The 22,420-nt window shown below is 39.1% G+C and overlaps 1 protein-coding gene across 2 annotated transcripts in view; it reads left to right on the top strand.

Moving 5' to 3' along the window:
• Positions 1-22,420, top strand: part of LOC116297376 (phospholipid-transporting ATPase ABCA3) — a 41,097-nt gene that overhangs the window by 15,438 nt on the left and 3,239 nt on the right. Inside the window, exons 14-42 of one of the 2 annotated variants that reach the window (XM_089037283.1) lie at positions 419-526; positions 1,186-1,467; positions 1,678-1,796; positions 2,319-2,465; positions 3,046-3,135; positions 3,670-3,854; positions 4,387-4,492; positions 7,163-7,239; positions 9,036-9,319; positions 10,093-10,293; positions 10,882-10,976; positions 11,481-11,766; positions 12,150-12,272; positions 12,766-12,882; positions 13,071-13,241; positions 13,801-13,911; positions 14,434-14,534; positions 15,143-15,211; positions 15,756-15,894; positions 16,889-16,960; positions 17,077-17,169; positions 17,424-17,511; positions 18,216-18,319; positions 18,622-18,651; positions 19,020-19,177; positions 19,553-19,619; positions 20,903-21,006; positions 21,089-21,181; positions 21,696-21,880. In XM_089037283.1, coding sequence (XP_088893409.1) covers positions 419-526; positions 1,186-1,467; positions 1,678-1,796; positions 2,319-2,465; positions 3,046-3,135; positions 3,670-3,854; positions 4,387-4,492; positions 7,163-7,239; positions 9,036-9,319; positions 10,093-10,293; positions 10,882-10,976; positions 11,481-11,766; positions 12,150-12,272; positions 12,766-12,882; positions 13,071-13,241; positions 13,801-13,911; positions 14,434-14,534; positions 15,143-15,211; positions 15,756-15,894; positions 16,889-16,960; positions 17,077-17,169; positions 17,424-17,511; positions 18,216-18,319; positions 18,622-18,651; positions 19,020-19,177; positions 19,553-19,619; positions 20,903-21,006; positions 21,089-21,181; positions 21,696-21,880 — 3,805 coding nt within the window. The remainder of the gene's footprint in view (positions 1-418; positions 527-1,185; positions 1,468-1,677; positions 1,797-2,318; positions 2,466-3,045; positions 3,136-3,669; positions 3,855-4,386; positions 4,493-7,162; positions 7,240-9,035; positions 9,320-10,092; positions 10,294-10,881; positions 10,977-11,480; positions 11,767-12,149; positions 12,273-12,765; positions 12,883-13,070; positions 13,242-13,800; positions 13,912-14,433; positions 14,535-15,142; positions 15,212-15,755; positions 15,895-16,888; positions 16,961-17,076; positions 17,170-17,423; positions 17,512-18,215; positions 18,320-18,621; positions 18,652-19,019; positions 19,178-19,552; positions 19,620-20,902; positions 21,007-21,088; positions 21,182-21,695; positions 21,881-22,420) is intronic. The other variant, XM_089037284.1, reaches the window with a different exon arrangement.

The following is a 22,420-nucleotide window of genomic DNA, read 5'->3' on the forward strand; positions in this document are numbered from 1 at the left end:
ACCATCAATACTGCCTTTAAAACGTATTAACATGACGCGGTGGTATAATGTACACCTCTCCACCCCTGTGGTGCGTGGTTTGATTTCCAGCAGCGCCGCGCTTTGGCCAATTTTAGTTGGTTCCCTTTCTGGCTCCTAAGTATTTAATCTTTTCAGTACTTTCGTTTTTTCTCTAAATCAACCACCCTTCCTAATTCTACTGTCAGAGCTGTGGTCCAGAGTGAGGGGGGGGGGGGGGGGGGTATGTAGTGGCTGTTTGTTTTGACTTTCATTGTGACCACTAAGATGCGCCACTACTTTATTTACAGTGTTGATTACGAATATACATTTTCGACCCTATTCTTCCCAGTAAAGTATTCCATGACACATTTGCTTCATACGTTTTTAATATTTTGACTCTCGGCTATGCTCTTATTAGGAGCTTGGTCCAGTTGAAAATAAAGATCAAGATCACCACGCTGTGGAAGACGAACCTACCGACCTTCAAATAGGTGTTGGAATCAAAGGCTTGAGAAAAGTGTTCAAGGTATAGAAAAATACAGCGACCATTACGATTAAAGCTTGCATTTAAGTAATCAACCTCGTAGTCATTGTGATGCTAATGATGTGTGCTTTTTGTCCGTGTATTTCGTACTGTGACTCTAAGATCAGATATTTGTTTGACTGTTGTAAAAAGCCACAGCACACGGCTTGATCACGGAAAAGAATTGGCGACATCAGTTGAACCAATCACTGCGCGCGAAGCAATACTTATGCAAAGAAAACGCTTGTGCACGTACCGTGTATGGTACTGTCATGTTCAGGAAAAGCACGTCCATTATACCGTGAGTTTTTTTACAGTCATGTATATAGAATCTGCGCTAACTCGGTATTAGTTGGAAACAAGAAGCGAAAAAAAACACAAACAAACAAACAAATAATAGATTCAACAGACCTTTTCCCCGATACGGCGGCCATCTTGAGTTCTATTGTTTTAATTAAGACATTATGGGATGCCATATTAGAGTGCACTGCTGTTATGCTTTATAAATTTGGCACGTTTGCCCCCTTGGCATGCCATATTCAAGATGGCTCCGTATCAGTAGAAAGGTCTATTGCTTCCTCCGCATTTAACTTCAATCTTTAGCCACATCTTCAATCGGGTCACATCAAAATCATTTATTATAACGGCTCTCGTTACTCTAGAGCTCCGCCGGAACCAAAGTAGCAGTAGATGGATTATCACTCAACATGTACAAAGGCCAAATAACAGCACTTCTTGGACACAACGGTGCAGGCAAGACCACCACCATGTCTATCCTAACAGGTCTTTTCCCACCAACGTCGGGTTCCGCTCATATTGGTAACAAAAGTATCCTTACAGACATTGATGGAATAAGAGAAAGTCTTGGACTTTGTCCTCAACATAACGTGTTGTTTGACCGGCTGACTGTCAAAGAACATTTGGAGTTCTTTATTAATTTAAAGGTGGGTCTTTAAGTGCTATCACAAAACGAACAAGTGACAATCAGCGAACGAAAGCTTTCGCGCTGGAGCCCCTACTAAACAATTGCGTTTGCTGAACTCCCCACTTATTGAAGCCGAATGGGCTCTGTGATTTGTGAACCTTAGGACAAACTGTATTGTGTATTGTGCTGTATTGTGTAGGTCTAACTTGTATGTGTTTGATCCCTTTAGGGCAAGTATGGACAGGCAGCCAAGGATGAGGTCCTTGCCATGATCACTGACATGCAGCTCCTTGATAAGATGAATGAAAAGTCTGCTACGCTATCAGGTGGAATGAAACGAAAACTAAGGTATACTTTCTTTGTTACTTACCGCAAGTTTCCCTTAGTTGATAAGAGTGGTTAATACGCTGCACTCAAGTATTGTGATAGGATTGTTAGTTCTGAGCCACAGAAGCCGGTTTGAGGGCTAAGGAATTTCAGTCTTACTGATAGATAAATCATTGTATTATCTCTTTTCCCAGCCTAAAATGGCTCTTGTCAATGCTGGATGGGCCCAAGCCTTAGTCGTAAGACATGAAATATCTTTGACACACATTTACTATGGTATCATTCAGTTCTGAGCCACTGAAGCTGATTTAACAGTCTTGGCTGATAGATAAATCATTGTATAATCTCTCTTCTCTGCCTAAAATGGCTCTTGTCAATGCTGGACGGGCCCAGGCCTAAGTCGTATGCATTTATTTGCTATAGTTTAAATGTCGGTCATCATTAGTAAAATCCGCAAGAAACTCTCATAACGAAGTATTGTAGACCTGTACGAAGATTGGATTCAGCATGCCACGATATAACCTTGTGTAATGTTTATTTCAGTTGCGCCATTGCCCTGGTGGGAGGGTCTGAAACAGTATTCCTGGACGAGCCCACGTCAGGAATGGACCCTTATGCTCGAAGGGCTACCTGGGACCTTCTTTTGAAGTACAAAGCAGGAAAGACGATTATTTTGACCACTCATTTCATGTAAGTGAATTTCATCGTTGTTTTACAAAAGTTTGATGATAGTATTATAGGGGATTTTACACCAGGCAATTATACTTGGAACATGTCTCGCACTTTTGTTGCGCCATATTGTTGCAGCTGCTCCGATAGGGTATATGTGTTACACTAGGCAGTGATCCATGTAATATGTCTTGCAATTTTGTTCCATGCAACTTGTCTCGCACATTCGATCGTGATGGTCTGGGCAGATAAATAATTTACGCACAATAAAATGTTATTTATTATTTGGCTGTTATAACAAATCTTTGCGAGACAAGTTACCGGAGGTGTGTTACACTAGACAATGTCTCGAAATTGTTATCACAATCACCGCAACAAGATAAGGCATTGCGAGATAAGAGACAAGTGGCAAGGAACATTGCCTTGTTTAACACTGACCATCTAATACCAAAAAGTGTGCTCTCCCTTTTGCCTCGTTAGAATTGGGCAACCACTCCCCGCGTCAGTTATCGAAGTAAAATAATTGACTTTACCTTTCTTTTCCTTTTCTCAGTCTCAGTGTTGCGTTAGTATAAAAAAGAATCAATGTTGTTTTCTTTAGGGACGAAGCAGATTTCTTGGGAGATCGAATTGCAATCATGGCTGATGGACAGTTAAGATGTTGTGGATCATCCCTTTTCCTTAAGAGCAGGTACAGTATTGTGAATGATATGTTACTATTAATGACGGATTTTCATGATGTGGTAGCAGTGCAGGTGTTGCGCCCGGCATTCAAAGAAGTGCCCCTAAATGTGGTCGAGTCAAGGGTATTTGAAAATTTCAAATTTTATCTCCAAGCTGATCAAAGTCAGAACACGGCTAACTCACAGGTTGAATTGGAATCTAGATAGCGTGATAGCGGGGAAGGAAAACCGGAGAACTGGAGAAAAAAAACCCTCGAATCGAGAAAGAGACCTAACAAACTCCACTTACATGTGATGCTGAGTCTGGGAACCAGAGACCCCAGAGACTCAGTAGTGTACTGCTCATTAACAGTGCTTGTCTTTTTTCACACCTTGGTGATAAATGTTATGCTGAGTCTGGTGCTTCCGACTCCGATTACGACTCTAGTGTAAAAAAGACTTCGCCATCTCTGCTCTAAATGCCTCTGCTTTTAGTTTTAACAGCTTAAATTAAATCAAATTAAACTTAATTTAAATTGGTTAAATGAATGAATTTTTTTTAGGTATGGAGTTGGTTATCATCTGACTTTAGTCAAAGAAAAGGATTTCAATGAAAACACGACCATCAACACAGTCAAGCGCTTTGTTCCCTCGGCTGAAATCCTAAGTAGTGTCGGTGCTGAGCTGGAAATGGTTCTCAACAAAGACGCAGCAAAATCCTTCGAAAATCTCTTTCTTGATTTAGAAAGTGAGTTTGAGTTATTGATCTAACTTAACCTACGCTTCTTCTTGTTCGTGATACCTGTATATACCTTTTTTTTATAAAAAAGATTGTATGAGCTAAAGGCAATAGGCGATAAACGAAAAGCAAAAGATCATTCCAAGTTCCAAGAATAGATAAAACGACTTGTGTTTCTTATTATATTCTCATCATGAGCATGGAGATCCAGTGTTTAGTCGACGATTAACCATTTTACAGGCATCGATTGAATCGTTATGAGATGTATTTCCTATCTGCTTTGGCTCCCACGTCAACCTTCTTTGAAATAGATGTATGCTGAAGGGTTTACCTTTGACTATGGGTACGATATACCCCCTGCAGCACGTCGGAATGAAGCTCAATTTGGAGGGCATAATAATAGGTTTCCAATTATCAAGAGACTGACATTCTTTTGCTTTGTCCTCCGAATTGAGGTGCTTTGACGTCACATACAAGGGGTCTATATACCGCACGATAATCACTAACTACATACATTTATAATTTATATATTTTTCCACAGCCAAGAAGCAAGAGTATGGAATAGCTAGTTTTGGGGTATCTGTCACCACGATGGAGGAAGTTTTCATGAAAGTAGGAGAAGGAGCTGAAAAGACAGTTGACGATATGTAAGTAAACTTGTTTGTCAATATTATTTTGGTTTATGATGGATGGTACGTGCTCCTTTATTGGCTATGAATCTTCTATGAATCTTTTCAGTACCCCTTACATGGGTTTTTTGGGGGGAGGAGGGGTTAAAAGCGCTCAATGAAGATCGATGTACAAGATAGTACGCGCGTTCCTATTGGCTGATTTAGACCCTCCTAAACTCACATTAGTTTACTAAAAACCTTGCAATAAACGTGGTGAGAGTAACGCTCCTATTGATTGAAAACCATGTAAAACACGTGATAATACGCATCCTCCTTTTGGTGGAATACAAATTATGAAGGTGATAGGACTTAATTGGTAAATAAAAAGTTGCAACAAGCATGATAACATACCATCCTATTGGTTAAAAGCCGTACAATAAACATGATAAAATATCGTCTTATTGGTTAAAAGCCGTTCAATTAACGGACCGCCACGTATTTGCATAACGCCTTGAAAAACGTTGATTGATTTCAGGTTTTACAAAAATAAAACCAAAAAATAAAGCATATTAAAACCATACATGACAATATTTATTTATTCTTAAAAGTTTTTAAATGTGATGTTTAATAGACTTGTTTAACAGAGGTTCTAACATGCTGTTATTGAATATGACTAGAGAAACTCTATCTCTGGTATTCTCTGGTACCGAGAGTAACGCTAATTAACCTGATATTTTTCATTTTCTTCCATCTACGATTATATAACAATCATCCTTTTAATCCTTGATGAAACGTTTCTACAAGTGAGTATAAACAAGCTAAACGATAGACCCATTCAACTGGCTGCAATGTTTTCCCATTTCAGACCAAATGATAAGTTAGGTCTCCTGAGAGAGAGAGAGTCCCAATTCAGTTTTCCGACCCAAGTGCCCGTTTACACATAAAGATATGGGGGCCCTACTTCTCCTTGAATTAACTCTTCGATTACTAGCACCATTAAATAGGTCTTTTGCAAATCAGTAATCACGTGCTGATTATTGACTGACAGCAAATGAATGAACATTTTGATTCCCATGGGTGAAATTTTCTGAAGAGCAAAAAGACTTTCTACAACATGTTCCGAGAGATCGTCAAAACTGCATTTCTTAACAAATTGGTTACACATCCTTTCATTCAGTTCTTTACAAATAGCTAAAAAGAATCACCAAGTTAAATTAACTGCAAAGGGCCTATTATGGAAGCTTTATTTAAACAGGGTGACTCATTCAGCTTAAAGCTGCTATCCAGAGGGGCCGTGTAAATCACCCTTCTCCACGTAAACGATCTCTGAATGTTTTTATATATGTGGTACTTACTTTTGAAAGCCTTCCAAAGTAAGGACAAATATTCTCGCCTGTGGATGGTTGAAATTTAATGCACCGGGTATGGCAAATAGAACGCTGGTCATTACCAGATGAGCAGACTCCTCAATTTAGCTAATATTTGATATTCATCACAAGGACTAGGTTCTGGATGATTCTTGGTCTGAATTGGGAAAACATGGCCAAGTGGAATGGGTCTATTTTGCATAACTTTGTTAACCATTTAATTTAATTCCAATAATGCCTTGTAAGACTTTATGGTAAAGGTTGTCAGTAGACTTAAGTTTTAAACCGATCATAAAAGTCGTTTGTCATATACGGCATGTACACTAACAATTTACGTAATCTACCCGACCTTAAACGAAACAACAGACCCCTTGCACGTGACGTCTAAGGAGCTTAATTCGAAGGACAAATTAAAATAATTTCAATCTCCTGAGAATTGGAAACCTATCGCTATGTCCTCAAATTGAGCTGCATTCCGACGTGCTGCAAGGGAAGTATTGTGTAAGGATTGTCCCCGAGAATTTGAAAGGAGCACCTCGATATAAGTGAGAGGACGGTAGAGTCGTTGCACGTAATCTGTGAAACAAAATTTGAATTGAAATAATGTCTTTTAACGTCTCATATAGGATTCTACATACCAAAGCTCATTGGACTAACTTATACTAGTGTAATTAATCTTATTACACTTTTTATTAATCCTAACTTAAATCGTTTTTATAACAACCAACCAACCAACTAAACTTATCTATCCCTACAGTCGTTAACTAATAACAGTAATTTGAACACCACACACGCACACGCACACCAACTAACTCAAATAAACTCTCACTTAAAGTAAACATGAAAATGATTACCATTTGCATGAAAACAATTATAAAAATATTAAAAAACATACTAGGTTTTTATTACGAGCTGAAGACGGTCAATTTCTAGCTTATTTTCTCCATGTATATTATGTGTAGGCAATCAACATTTCCCGCTCTTTTTTCAAGTGAAGAGGCATAAGACAACAGAGCCGTTTCTAGAATTTTTTGTTCGTTTTCGATTTTCGTTTTAATATTTATTTTAGTGTTTTGGTTGTTTCTTTTTTACTTTTAGTTTTCTTTATTTTTTCTTTGTTTTTGGTTTTCTTTTTTATTGTTTCCTTTTTTAGATTTTAGTGTAGTTTAGTTTTTCTGTTTGTCAAATGGACCACTTGAGTGACACACTCTGATGTCAATAAATACCTTGCACTCACTAATAAACGTACTAACAAGCTAACTTTCCAAACCCCACTTAACTGACCTTTATCGTTCTTAAAGTAGTGTAGCATTACAATCTAAATAAAATTTACCAACAGCGTTAGCGATCACGAACATCACAAAGATACAGAGAATATCGTTACGATTCCAAACGAAACAGATCCTGACATGGGTGGTAAGTCGAAATATTTTTTATCTTTTCATATGACATCATGGCAGTCTTGTTGGTGGACAGCTAAAGAAATAATTTCTTGTAGCGTTTATAAAGACCGTTAAAGTGCATGCGGACACACTCACCGGGACCACTTAAACAAAATCTAAGATTTAAAAAATTTTAGCCAATGAGGAGAGAGCAAAATAGGTATCATATTGACCTTAGCCAATCACATTCTTCTACTTATTTTCATTTCCAGTTGTTGTTAAAACATCCAACTTTTTTTCAGAAATTTAGGCTCCGTTGCTTGCTCCTGATTGATTGAATCAAGTTTACTTAAGTTTGATTTCTTTGTTTTCACTCGATTATGTTGTGATAGGTTAACTTCTTTCACTTGGCCCCGGTTAGCATTCCGCTCAGTAAAAGTCCTTCTTTTCCTCCAGACTCAGTCGAGTCGGTTTTTCCCTGGCTTGGATATGTTGGAAATGGCGACAAGTTTCATTACTCATGTGACATGCAACTCAACTCCATTCCCTACCCTGCACGTCCAAGACAGAAAAAATAAAAAATGAAAAACCTCAATCCTCAATCCTTACCCTGCGTGTCCAAGGCAAAAAACAAAAAAAAAAACAAAAAAAAACAACAACAACAACCAAATATATAAAATAAAAAACGCTCGACTGAGACTTGAGGGGACCGAGGGACTGTTACTTGAAAAGTGTATCCATAGCTTCTAGTGTAATGTACACCAACATGGCTGACATGCCTTTGTGATTATAAAAACCAAGACAATAATAGCTATAGAAAATTCTTGGCTTTCTCGAAGTAATCAGTATGATTTCCTGGAGCTTTTTATACGATCACTTCATTAAAACATCGAAAGTGGGCAGACCTGTACCTGTATTTGCTATACTTTGTGTTAAAATAGTGCTGTTAAACTGATTGTCGATCCAATCGGTCGAAACAGCAAGAATTTGATCAGAATTTTGATGAATAGAAACCAAAATTTAAATCTAAACATGATTGTCGATCCATTTGAAACGCTTCGTAAACCATAACTTATTTTCTTTTCAGAGTCATTCTTAATAAAACTTCTTATTCATTCTTGGACAAAGTTCCTGCAAGTCAAATGTTGTTACCCCTAGCCCCAATCATGGTTTTCCCATTTCAGAGGACGACTAGTCTCCTCCGAGAGCCGTCATTAGATTCGGTCCCAGATCCTTATGGGCCCCCTATCAGTGGATAGGGCCCGTGAGTATCTGGGACAGGAACGTATGACGGCTGCGGAGGAGACTAGAGCACGACATCCTGTTATCCGCTTGAGTATTATTATTTTTACAAGATAAAAAATATTATTCTTAAAATATAACGCGTTTTATGATTATTTTGTTAATGTTAGAGTGGTTTTCATAAACTTGTAAACTATACTATATCTTATTCAGTACTATTACATTCTAAGTCTTTTGTTTTCTGTTGTGTTTATCCCGCTATATTACACTCTAGTTAGTACACTTTGTTTCGTGGGTTTTATAAAAACCACTCTAACGATTTTAAAACATAACATATGTTATTTCTATATTCTGTATTCCATAAGGATGACCATTTAACCTCCTTGTAATTGTCCCTTTTCTTTCCCATATGGATTCTCTTTTCTCTTGGCAAGAAAGGGAAAGTATGGCCGGGGCGTAGCCAGAAACTCCAATGAACGAAATGTCCCTCCCCTCCCTCCTCCTCCATTCCCCCCCCCCCCCCCCCCCCCACTAGAGTGTTTTTCTGTGACGAAACACAACTTTCCATTTACTTTTCCATTTTGGTAGAACTTCAGAAAGGCTTCGCACACAAATGGCAACAGTACAAGGCGATGCTTGTGAAGAGGTTCCTGAACTCCAAGCGAGACAAGAAGGCCGTCGTCACACAGCTGATCATGCCATTAGTGATGGTTCTTTTCGGTCTCATTATCATCAATTCAAATCCAGCACGAGACAGTGATCTCCCTCGCCTTCTCAAGCTCTCGAACCTTAGCGTTGGTGGTGTCAATTCTAAGGCTTTCTTTGGTTACTTCCGTGACGTTAACGCCTCAACAAAAGCCTCATATCTTTCGGTAAATATTTACTTTCCCTTTTACTAAGTTTGTAGGGGAAATGTGCTTTGCATCAATAGAAGTCTCTTGTTTTACCTTGGGCGTAATGTTCCGTAATGTTTTCCAACTTCAGAACACGTGTAATTCTCGAAAATATGATTATTTGGTTAAGTTACACTCACATTCATGTGTCTTTTCATGCGCAACTGTTGAAAAAAGAATTATAAAATTGGGAGCGCATGCTTTATGAGAACACACAGCACGCGCGCGCACTTTGATCAGTTGCGTTATTCCTATCTAAAGTAACGGTTATCGTAATTTGTATTTTAGAAAAGAAAAGAAAAAAAGCTTGCTTGCTGTACTTTGTGGAGTTATAAAGCACTTGGGGATTGACAGAACGCTCAAGAAGTGTCGATAACTGTCCGCTACGCGTCGGGATTCTCCTAACATTTCTCCCGTGTTCTGCCAACCCCCGCTTTATATAACTGCACACAGCATACGCGCGAGTTTTCTATTTCTTCATTGGTACTCTAGGGAATGGTACACATTGCCCCAGGGTATAACGCTTGACATCGTTCAGTTGGTCCACTTTAAATTAACCTAAAAAGTCGCTTTCATAGGAGTGGATATTTGTCATCCAGTAGATTCCTGGGCTGTTCCTAACCCTGCCCAACCCTTGGGCTTAACATTAACAGTGCAAAATAAGTTGTATTTATGCATGATTGCATCCTATTTATACAAGCTTGCCTATTAAGACCCACTCTTTCCAATAACGCTAATTCATCTGTTCACAGGCAGCGAAAGACTTCCTATCAACTGTGAAAGTAGACACTATTGATGTCACAGACAGCGTTAATACCATCCAGAGCAAAAATACCTTGAACGGTATTCAAGTCCAAGGAACAAGCTATAACTATAGTTCTCCTGTGAAGGACAAACTGAGCCCTTGTTGTAATTATGAGTTCCTGATACTGAATGCCAAATGTCAGAAAGATGTAAGTAAAATATGTTTCTAAAAGTAGTTTTTTTGTATGAGTGGGAAACTTACCGTACGGTACATTGTAACATTGAAAATGGCTTTCCATAGTTTTTCTATCTTCAGTCCAATGGCAACATATAGAGCAGTTTCCATACGTGTAAAATTACTGAAACTTAGCAGATCTGTCTTTGTTTTCCCAAACGTGAAATCCTTCTTGAGGTGGTAAAGGGAAAACACGGTGCATTTAGCTACACAAGGCGACCAATTCAAATAAAAGTTTTAGATGAAAATATAATCGAAAAAACTAATTGCATTTACCTTTTTTGATGTCAATGAGAAAGCGTGCTAAACAATGTAAGTGAATGGGAAAAATCAATCAAGCACGAATACCGTACAATATCCCCCCCCCCCCGCACCCCCACCCAAGCTTTTGTTTCCCTATATAACAGTCCCAATAGTGTCCCACGTATGATTTCCTATATAGAACTAATATATAATAAGCCTACATATTGAGAACTATATTTTTCTATCTGGTTTTTTATTTTATTTTTTATTTCCAAATATTTAGCTTGAAAATAATTTCATTTCTTCTTTTCTCTTTCAGTTCACTGACAAATCCTTAAAAGCTAGTAATTGCTCCTCCAACGAAATGTTTGGATACAAGTCAGAATGTGATACCTGTCTGACTCAAACGAAACTGTAAGATCATCTATGAAGTTACATTGAATTTTTTTACTTAGCGAAACATCAAGTTTATTTATCAGTGAAACAACTTATTGTCTGATCTAAGTCAGAGCATAGGTAACTCACAGATCGAACCTGAAACAACCTCTGGGCTGATCTTAGCCAGGGCGTGGTTAACTCACAGATCAAACCCTGAAACAACCTCTGGGCTGATCTTAGCCAAGACACACTTAACTCACAGATCGAATCGTGGAACATTGGGTGGGGTATCGGTGAGAAAGCCTCGCTTCTCACCAATGCGACCCGGATTTGATTCCTGTCAATCTCAATATCATACCTGAGTAGAGTTTGTTGATTCTCTCCCTTGCTTCAAGGGCTTTTCTCGGGGCTCTCCGGTTTTTCCTCCCTCCCCAAAAATCGACTTCTAAATTCCAAAACCCTCAAATCAAGAGGAGAGACCCAACAGCCGTTTGGTTTATCTAATATAATGATAAATATTCATTTTATTGCATTTTCTAGATCGTGCAATCCAAAGAGCATCCAACAAACTATTTTAAGCGACAAGAACACCTATTTTATCGAACACGTATTGGAGGAGAGTGATTCGAAGGACTTCTTCAACAAACATGTAGCTGGTTTTACTATTGGCCCTATGACGTACACCGTAATTGCACCAACCAACATGTCCGGTGGTAACATGTCAAGCAGTAATGTGTCAAGCGGCAATAGCTCGTTACCAACTAATAAGACTGGTCCTGTTACTACTATGCCACCTAATCCTTCAACCTTGTGGTACAGTAATCAGGTAAGGTCTCACTGTTGAGTCATGAATAGAACATATTATAGGTTTGAGCCCTGCGGACACCATACGTGAATTAAGTTTGTTTCGAAGTGTTCAGTGTTCTCTTCTATTCTATGAGGGTTTTCTCCGGGTTCTCCGGTTTCCTCCCTCCGTAAAAATCAGCATGTGAGTTGAGCGTTGTGTGCAATGTGTAGTGGTAGTGTGTAGTAGTTGTTAGTTTTCTTTTTTTTTTTTTTAGACCTAATCCACTGTTTTCCCATTTCAGACCATGTGTCATTCCCTATAGTATCCTTTCTTTGTTTAATGGTTGCGCACGTAAAGACATATGGATATGAATATGAATACATACTAGTTATACTAAAAACTCTATTTGTTATATTTCGTAGGCTTTTCACACGGTTGCAGAAGCACTAAATGCAATGTCCAACATCTTCTTACGAGAGTTGACCAGCAAAGAGCACGAGATTGAGACAACAAACTTTCCTCTGCCAAACACCGCCAAGAATAAGGTAGACAACACTGATTCAGATGTGATACTTGATCTTATCAGTTCTTGTTGTCATTCTCTTGATTATGATTTCTTTTTCTCTGGAATAAGCGGGGAGCTACAGTAGAACTTCGGAAAATTTTCAGTTGGCCATAAATAGAGGTTGGTCTCTTTATAGAGGAAAAGCGGAAAAGATATAAAGGTCTAACCGTTTACACTCATGTAGTTGCAAACTAGTTTCTTATGCGACCGGTTAGCTCAGTTGGTAAGAGCGTCGGTGTGTTGTGCAGGAGGATCTTAAAGTAACTGAGGAGAAGGTGCTGCCTTTGTGATAACATCTGCAAATGGCTAGACCTTCAAGTGGCTTGGATGACCACGTTAATGGCGGTCCTTTCCCTAATCAAGTAGAGACGTTAAAAGAGGACCACGAGTTTATCAGTTGAAATACTACTGTCAAACAAAGTTGATAGATTGATGTAGAGACCCTGAGTGTAATTCTGTATTTTTAATTCCAGTCGGAGAACGTGACGGGAAGTTTTTCCATGCTGTTTATGGCTATCTTCCTTGCCATGGGCATGGCATACATGGCAGCCAGCTTTATAGCGTTCCTTGTGCAAGAACGTGCTTCTAAGGTAAGTAAAATATGCCTGAATTTACAATGGAGGAAGAGCTTTTTCTTGCGCTTTGACAATATAATAAATTGTTGGGTCTATTTTGAAATCAAAATTGGAATATAAAAGTTTTGGTTTTTGCAATGATGCCTTACGAACTTGACTCTACACTTGCCCATATTCTTATGAATAGAGTTTTTTTTTTCCAGGCCAAACATCTTCAGTTTGTCAGTGGAGTGGATTCATTCTGCTACTGGTTCGGGACCTACACGTGGGACTATCTGAACTACTTGATTCCAGCACTGTTTGTTCTTGTCATCTTCGCTGCCTTTCAGGTCGAATCGTATAAAAATGACATGGGTGCGGTCTTTCTACTTCTGGTAAGCCTTACATTAGTGATTATAGCTTTGGTCTTGCAAGATATACACCAAAGTGACCGTGGGGTATTCTATGTAGTCTTTACACTGGGTACAGTATTCGAAGAATGTTTCTGTGCAGACACATGCATGAAATGTTACCCAAACCTTTGTAAGGTAGCTTGAGTCAATGTTCGAAAGCTACAATATAAATACTATTAACTTCATTAACTGTTTACCACGTCTTAGGCTCGATGATTTAACCTTTTCAACCCGACAACGTTTTTTTTTTCCAATTTGGTGCATATTCCGTTTCCACTCAGTTAACCTCTTGACCCAAGATCCATGACATGAGCATGCGCAGTAAGATTGACAGGGCTCTAGGGTCTAGGGGACTCAGCTGTACATGTCAACGTCACGGAACGGTTCTTTTCTGAATCAATCACAGAGCGCGAAATCACGGCTTATCCAATCAAATTGCTTTTACCCTGCATCGTCACAGTCAAGACACAGAACGCCCGTTTGTACTTTTTTCACAGTCAAACTGTTGTCATACTTATTGAGGAACTCGTTTTCTTTTCAGATTCTTTTTGGGATGGCAGTACTTCCATTCGTTTATGTTATGTCTTTCCTGTTCAAGTCTCCACTGGTTGCTTATGCTTTAACTGTATTCATTCTTTCGATCCTTAGTCTGGTAAATGACTTTTATTACTTGCATAATGATGGTGGATGTTGGTGGTGATGGTAATGGTGGTGACAGTGATGACAACGATTAATGTGGTGGTGATGGTGGTGATGTTGGTGGTGGTGGTGGCAGTGATAACAACTATGGTGATGGATGATTCTGTTGATGATGATAGTAATAATGGTGATGATGATGATAATGATGATGATGATGATGGTGATATTGATGATGATGATGATGCTGGTGATGGTGATGTTGATGATATTGATGATGATGATGGTGACGATGCTGCTGTTAATGATTAGGGTGGTAAAGATATGTAGATGACGGTGATAGGGGTGGTGGCAATGATGACAACGATCATTGTGGTGATGGTTTTGGCGGTGATGGAGGTGGTGACGAGATGGCGATGATGCTAGTTTAGTGATGCGATAATAATGACGGGGTGGCGATAGTGTTTGTGATTGGTGCTTTAAAAAACGTAGGATTTGCCGGTAAATTCATTTGTTACAATTTTCCTATCATTCCCAGGCAATGCTGTTGACAGTATTTATTTGCCGTTTGCCGGGCGTGGATTTGGAAGAAGAAGCTGAGATCATGCATTATGTCTTCATGATTTTCCCAACATACACGTAAGTGCTCTATAGACCACCATGTAATACTCCAAAATGGGCTCTCCTGAAAATTCCATGTCTCGTTCATCCAATTAGAATAGAACATGAATGGGAAGCACGGGTGGTCCAGCGATGACCACGCTCGCCTCTCATCAATGCGACACGGGTTCGAGTACCGCCGTGCTCGGTGTCGTATGTGAGTAGAGTTGTTTGTTGATTCTCTCCCTTGCTTCAAGGGTTTTTCTCGGGGCTCTCCGGCTTAACTCCCTCAGTAAAAATCAACTTCTAAATTCCAATCGGAGTCCATTGGAAGAAGAAACACTCTGTGGAATCCACTGTTGATCCCACTTATGACCCGATGATGACGATGATGACGAAGATGACGACGACGACGACGACGACGATGATGATGAGGAGGATAATGAGGATGATGATGAGTATGAGGATGATGATGGGGATGATGAGGATGATGATGAGGATGATGATGAGGATGATGATGATAATGATGATCTAGATGGTCTAATGCTTATGGAGATTGGAGGAATTGGACTTCATTTGCTTTTCGTAGACACAAAATAACGTTGAAGAAGAGACTCTGTTTTTATATTATATCTTTTGTGTTTCAGACTGTCCATTTCTCTTGTTGATATGAACTCTAACTACGAAAATAGGAAAATCTGCACAGAAACGCCTGAGTAAGTCATTCTGTTATCCTTTGATCCTTACTGTTTTGTGAAGTAAAAAATACATCATACAGTGTTTCAGTCGAGAAGCAAACGAACCAAGCCATGACAACAAACAAATATGCAAACAAACAAACAATTAAATAAGCAATCAAGAGAGTGAAACAAGAAAGAAAGCAAGCAAACGATCTATTACAGTATACAAACAAACAAAAGCAAGCCATAACAACAAACAAACAAACAAGGAAGTAAGCAAACAAAAAAAAAAAAAAAAAAAAAAAAAGGAAGCGGCAAAGAAACAAGAAAGCAAGCAAGCAAGCAACCAAAAATTATAGTATACAAACCCATAAAGCAAGTCATGAATACAAACAAATAAATCATTAATAATAAAAGTATTAATAGTAACGTAAGGAACACAAACAGTTCCTTTCCTCTCCCAGTAGAGAATTATATAGCCCCCTTTTACTCCAAGTGCCTATTAAACAATATATTTAACTTACAAGAACAAAGGTTGTAGTTTTTCTGATCACTTAATTTATACAAATCATCTCGACAGGAACCAGGCTGGTTGTGCCTTCGCTGGTGTCAAGTACACGGATAGTTCTTTGTCGTGGGAAATGCCTGGTGTTGGACAAGAAGTACTCTTCATGTTTATAGAAGGAATCGTGCTATTTATCGTGACACTTATCATCCAGGTATATAACCTTTTTGAGTGGCGTATAAGATAAAACCAAAAATGATAGTCAATAGTCCCCTTCACAGTTCCATGCGTCATATTGTAAGATAGTCGTGCCTTTGCCTCAATGCGAGACGACTGGTGAGCTTGCAATGATAGAGACTTGTGAATAATTATTCAAGGTGTTTAAAAACGTTCTCTATCTTTGCAAGCTCACCGTTCGTCTCGCTTCAATGAAAAGGCACGACTACCTTTCAAGATTAGATCATCATTCTACTTTTCCCCAGTCTCCCATGCTATGTTTTCGGTCTTTCCCTTTTTTTCCCTATTTTATCCTGCTGACCAATACATCTTTCTCGTTCAACAGTCCAACTTTTTTCCCCCTATTTTATCCTGCTGACCAATACATCTTTCTCGTTCAACAGTCCAACTTTTTTTCCCCCTATTTTATCCTGCTGACCAATACATCTTTCTCGTTCAACAGTCCAACTTTTTTTCCCCTATTTTATCCTGCTGACCAATACATCTTTCTCGTTCAACAGTCCAACTTTTTTTTCCCCTTATTTTATCCTGCTGACCAATACATCTTTCTCGTCCAACAGTCCAACTTTTTTCCCCCCTATTTTATCCTGCTGACCAATACATCTTTCTCGTTCAACAGTCCAACTTTTTTTTTCCCTAATTTATCCTGCTGACCAATACATCTTTCTCGTTCAACAGTCCAACTTTTTTTTCCCCTATTTTATCCTGCTGACCAATACATCTTTCTCGTTCAACAGTCCAACTTTTTTTTCCCCTATTTTATCCTGCTGACCAATACATCTTTCTCGTTCAACAGTCCAACTTTTTTTTCCCCTATTTTATCCTGCTGACCAATACATCTTTCTCGTTCAACAGTCCAACTTTTTTTTCCCTATTTTATCCTGCTGACCAATACATCTTTCTCGTTCAACAGTCCAACTTTTTTTTCCCTATTTTATCCTGCTGACCAATACATCTTTCTCGTTCAACAGTCCAACTTTTTAATGAGTTTTCAACGCAAGAAATCACAAAATTCGGCCAACTCTCAGAAACAGCCGACAGAGGTAAATACAAATGAATGATAAGCTTCCTACTCATTGAAGATTTTTTTTCATTAATCATAAATAATCATCAGCATTGCTTGGGTACTGAATGAAATGCTGCATTGGTTTCATTTCAGGACGAGGATGTTTATGCTGAAAGAATGCGAATTGCTCAGTTGAATAAAGAACAGAGTAGCAAACAGGCTGTAGTGATGAAGGATCTTACCAAGGTACATTTTTTACGGTTAGATCCCTTAATTCCCTTGTCCTTACTCTGGGTTCCAGTCATTATTTATTCTCGCTCAGGCGTTTGCTTTTAGGTACCCTCTGTTATGTGAGCCAAACGGGGGAAACGGTTAAAGGAGCTTCTCCCTTTATAAACGATAAGATTTACCTACTCCCCCTCTTCCATACCCATCCACTACCATCACGTACGTCGATCCCATTTTATTCACTGAAATATTCATTATTCCACTTTCCCCAGATTTACAGAGGTTCAAACATGGTCGCTGTTAATCATCTTAATCTTGGAATACCCAGAGGAGAGTGCTTCGGTCTTCTTGGAGTCAACGGTAAGTGCATGGTCTATGAGTTTATCCACTCATCCACTTTCATGGGGTTTACCAACATAAAGTTAGAAATAGAGGGAATGATCATTTTTGGGACTCGACACGCAAAGCTTGCGTACTTTCCAAGGCGGCTGAAATATGCACGTTAATAGGCCATTTGCAACAAACAGTCACGTGTTGATATATCACTTTGATAACGAATCAATTCAGCCAAAGGTCCCGAAAGTAAGGGGGAAAAGGTATATTGGAAAAATGGTTTTGGCTATGACATTAGTAATACAGCAATGAAAAGGTTCTTCAACTAAAGGAAGTTTGAATTTTCTTTTTTTTCTTTTCTTTCCTTCTTTTTTTTTCTTTTTTTTTTGCCATCCAGTAACAGTCATGTGATTACGTCCTGGAAATGTTAGACGTTAAAAGAAAATGAGGTCAAAAATTGTGTGTGTGCGAGCGAAGGGGAGTAATAAATAGAACAAGTTTCTTTAATCCAAACATGTTTCGGCGCACATACCGCCAACATCAGTGGATGTTAATGATGTAATGAATGTATAACCTAGATTATATATAGTTAATAAGAGCACGTGAGAATTTGGTGCCTAATATAGAATAGAAAAGAGGAGTTACCAAAGGGGAGTTATAAGCCTCCTGTCCCCGCCCTTCTCGACTCCCGATTCTAGATACTCAACATTTGGTTTATACTTTATGTATAGGTGCTGGTAAAACAAGCACATTTAGCATGCTCACTGGTGATCAAAGTATCTCTGATGGAACAGCTTTTCTTGATGGTTATGACATTCAGACCCATCTCAAACAAGTAAGCAGGAACTGAGGAGTTTCTATTTGCTCTTGTGTTATCGTCCATTTTGAAGTCGAGGAAAAACTGGGTCGGGTTGATGTCAATGCAATGCCTCGGAAGCTGTTTTAGGGGATATTCCATGTGATTATCATATTTCCAAGATGGCGTCTATTCCGTCCCCTAAAACAGACCCACAATGCAATGCAATGTCAACTCTACTCAGTTTTTACTCAAAGTCAGAATGGCGAATACTGATCTGTTCGCAGTCTATTGATTGTGTTTTTTATAGTGCACTAAGTATGTGTTGTGTTTATTTTAAGGTCCAGCAACGCATAGGATATTGTCCACAGGTAAGTTGTATGTTTATTGTTAGCTTTAGGATTATTATCGATCTTTGCAGCAGGATTGATATTACCTAGCTATTTCAACAGTATAGGCTGATATGAATTGGGTAAAGCAAGGCAGTGCTGCTTGATAATGATAAATGCTTGATTATGATGATGATAATAAAGATGATAAAGATGATAAAGGTGATGATATGACGAGGAGGAGGAGGAGGAGGAGGAGGAGGAGGACGACGATGATGATGATGAGGTCACTGACGACCAGGTTGATGACGATGATGAAGGGTGCCATAAAATAATTTTATAATTAATGCAGGTCATGTTGAATCAGACCAATGATCGTATGTCTTGCATTTTTTCCCTTATCACATTAGTTTGATGCGTTGATCGAGAGGATGACAGGACGAGAAATGCTTGTGATGTACGCGCAACTACGAGGTGTTGCTCCTGACAAAATCGATGAGGTCGTATCAGCTACCATTGATCATTTAAGTCTTGGAAAATGGGCCGACAAGTTGTGCGGAAATTACAGGTATTGATAATTATGTAGTAATTCTAATGTAGTAAGGGATTTTAGGGAGTGTAGTAATTCTGTATTAATTACTGTATTAAGTGCTTCCCTGAGGGAGATTAATGCCAATTTTTATTGGGGTATAATTTACGTTCATTTGTGCTCTTTCGTGTACTTGTTTCCTTCTCTCCGCTTCTTTTTCTTCCCGTTATTCCTCAGTTATACCTTCCCTCGGTTATACCTTCCCTCCTTGACCTCTACGCACCCTTTTCCACCCTACATTTTTTCTCTCATAAATTATCTCTTCATTAATTGTTAGCCATAAAATAAGTAGTTAATTGTGATGATTGCCAATCCATTAACTAACTCCTAGTATTTATATCTGTGGTTTTGTAGTGGTGGCAATAAACGCAAACTCAGCACCGCCATAGCGTTAGTTGGCAATCCCCCCATTGTATTCCTGGTAAGTTATAGATGTAATTAGTATTTGACCGACCGCATACCAGGTTATATATTTGATATAGAGCAGTTTTCGTATGACTGTAAAAAGCTCACGGCACGAACACGGTCATTGCACGGCAAGGCATATACCAGTCCAGTCACGTTACGCGATAATTTACTCTCCATCCAATCAAATGCCCGAAACACGGCATTAACAATGCGCGGACATGGTCACGCTAAGGTCACGGCACTGTCGGACCAATCACATTGCACGAGAAAAACATTTCCCTAATCAAAATTCCAAAAAAATAAAAAAATAAAAGATCCGGTCGCAGCAAGGCACGTATGCGGCATCGCCGACTTTTTCACAGTCATACGAAAATTGCTATATAACAAAACTTCGTATATACCGTAAATGACCTATTAGACGCCCAGTGCGTCTATTACATTTTCGTAACGAAAGGGGGGCGTTTAATAGATAAGAGGCGTTTATTAGAGAGGGGCGTTTATATCAATCTTTAAAAACTGAAAATAACAACGCAGAAATATGCCCAAAATGTAAGAACAGCAACGAGAAATGTTTAATAACAGATTGATTCAATGTCAACATCGGAATCGCCCTGGTCAATGAAGCATTCATTCTCTTCATTTGCTTCATCGATGTCCGAGTCTGTAATGTCACTAAAAGGGTGTGGGTGTTCGTGTTCGTCTACCACAGAAAGCTGCATCTTGAGTTGCCCCAATCCTCAATTGTTCCTGGGTAGTATTATGCAAGGACAAATCAACGAAAGATTGCTGACATTCTTAGCAGGGAGATAAAAGCTATCAGAGAGCGATACCCGTACTTTGAGCTCGAAATAGAGCAAGATATGAGTAGAAAACCAATATTGATTAAGCAAGAAACTGAATAAATTAATGTTCATTTACCGTTTGTCTTTCTATTGCTTGTACTTGACTAACCTTTTGAGGGGGCGTCTATTAGATACGGGGCGTTTATTAGAGAGGGGCCTTTAATAAATATTTGAACGATTAGAGGGGGCGTCTATTAGATAAGGGGCCTTTATTAGAGAGTGCACGTCTAATAGGTCATTTACGGTACCTGGCATGATATTTGTGCAAACATTCCGCCCTGGAATTTTTCAATATCTGTTATTGCATTTGAGCCGCGCAATGAGAAATTCTTTTGTTTTAAGAATCATACGAGTGAGGCTATCGGGCCGATACAATGCTTGTTGTCTCATTTGCATTTCATTTGCATGCCTCCATAATAACTGCTGTTGATTAGATTCAAACGTCTGTTTTTAGGATGAGCCTACGAGTGGTATGGATCCTGTTGCTCGTCGTTTCCTGTGGGATTCTTTGACCAGCGTTATGAAGGGCGGCCGTTCAATTATACTAACGTCACACAGGTATGTTGTATTCATCACACAAGCCTTAAAAAGCACGGACCAAAGTCCTCAGTAGCTCAGTATTGTTATTTTGTTTTGTTAGCATGGAGGAATGTGAAGCTCTTTGTACTCGTCTGGCCATCATGGTCAATGGTCAGTTCAAGTGTATTGGCAGCCCTCAGCATCTCAAGAGCAGGTAAATCAAAGAGAAAAAGAATTCTGGTGTTTTCAACTCTGGGCTTTTCGGCTTTTATCCCCTTAAAATTTATTTTTTGAAAGGAGAGCGATCTTGGGTCCTCCTAGACATAGATCTTTCATTCCATATATCTTTTCTGTGATAGCGATTACAGTGCATTGTGGTCTAGTTTTGGTACAGACATCTTTTGTTTATGCCTTATATGCTGGATCTTGTTCATCGAACTCAAAAAGACATGTTAATACGTCGTCTACATTCGTGGTTTATCTTGGGTTTAGCGATAATTATTCTCGCAAGTGAATTCACCATCTTCCATACATCGGTTCACTGGTCAAACACAAAGCGCTCAAGCGAGGCGCCAAGGTACTTCCAAAGGATTATTCAAATTTGAACCTTGCTACCTCGACTGAATGCTTTGTGTTTGACCAATGAACCGATGTAAGGAAAATGGTAAATGTAAGGTAAATTCTGGGCTCTCGGTTTTGAGTCTGTTTATTGTTATCTTCTATATTAGATTCGGCTATGGTTACTCTCTCATGATCAAAGTCAAAGGGGATATAAACACTAATGGATCCATAGCGACGGCTTCTGAAGTCATCCCACAAGTACCTTCAGTACCTTCAGCTGCTTATACCAATCCTGTAGCAACACAGGGTCTTCCTAGTGTCCATGGACCTGGACATCCTCCATATAATGCAGGTAATAATGTAACTCTTAGAGTGCATCCCTTAATTCCTATGTGAATAATACCAATCCTGTAGCAACACAGGGTCTTCCTAGTGTCCATGGACCTGGACATCCTCCATATAATGAAGGTAATAATGTTACAATGAATACACTAAGACGACCTTCGTTAAAGTAATGAATGATATTTATAACCATATGTATGACCAAGCACGTGACTTTTGGGGTATTACACTCCGATTCGTTGAATTGCGCAGACGAAGCCGAAAGCCGTTTTTCACTTTTCACGGAATCGGAGTTCATACGTGACATGGCAAGTGAAAACCGCTCATCATAAGTGTGAGCGCAAGCCAAGGAAAAGGAAACCTTCCAATCCTTTCGATTCCACTCCTGACGCGCTTGTGACTCTGATTCCGACTCCGTCGTAAGTGAAAACCAAGCTTAGACCAGGCTTAAAGCTGTGACTTGGCGATACCTTTACTTATGGGTGGAGTACATGAATAAAAGGTTATAGATAACTCTGCATTAGCCTTCAATGTTGACCCAAGCGGACAG

This window comes from Actinia tenebrosa, unplaced genomic scaffold, assembly GCF_029948245.1.
Source record: "Actinia tenebrosa isolate PJP-AT-01 unplaced genomic scaffold, QUT_ActTen_1.0 PGA_scaffold4__44_contigs__length_22323623, whole genome shotgun sequence".
NCBI classification, from domain to species: Eukaryota; Metazoa; Cnidaria; class Anthozoa; order Actiniaria; family Actiniidae; genus Actinia; species Actinia tenebrosa.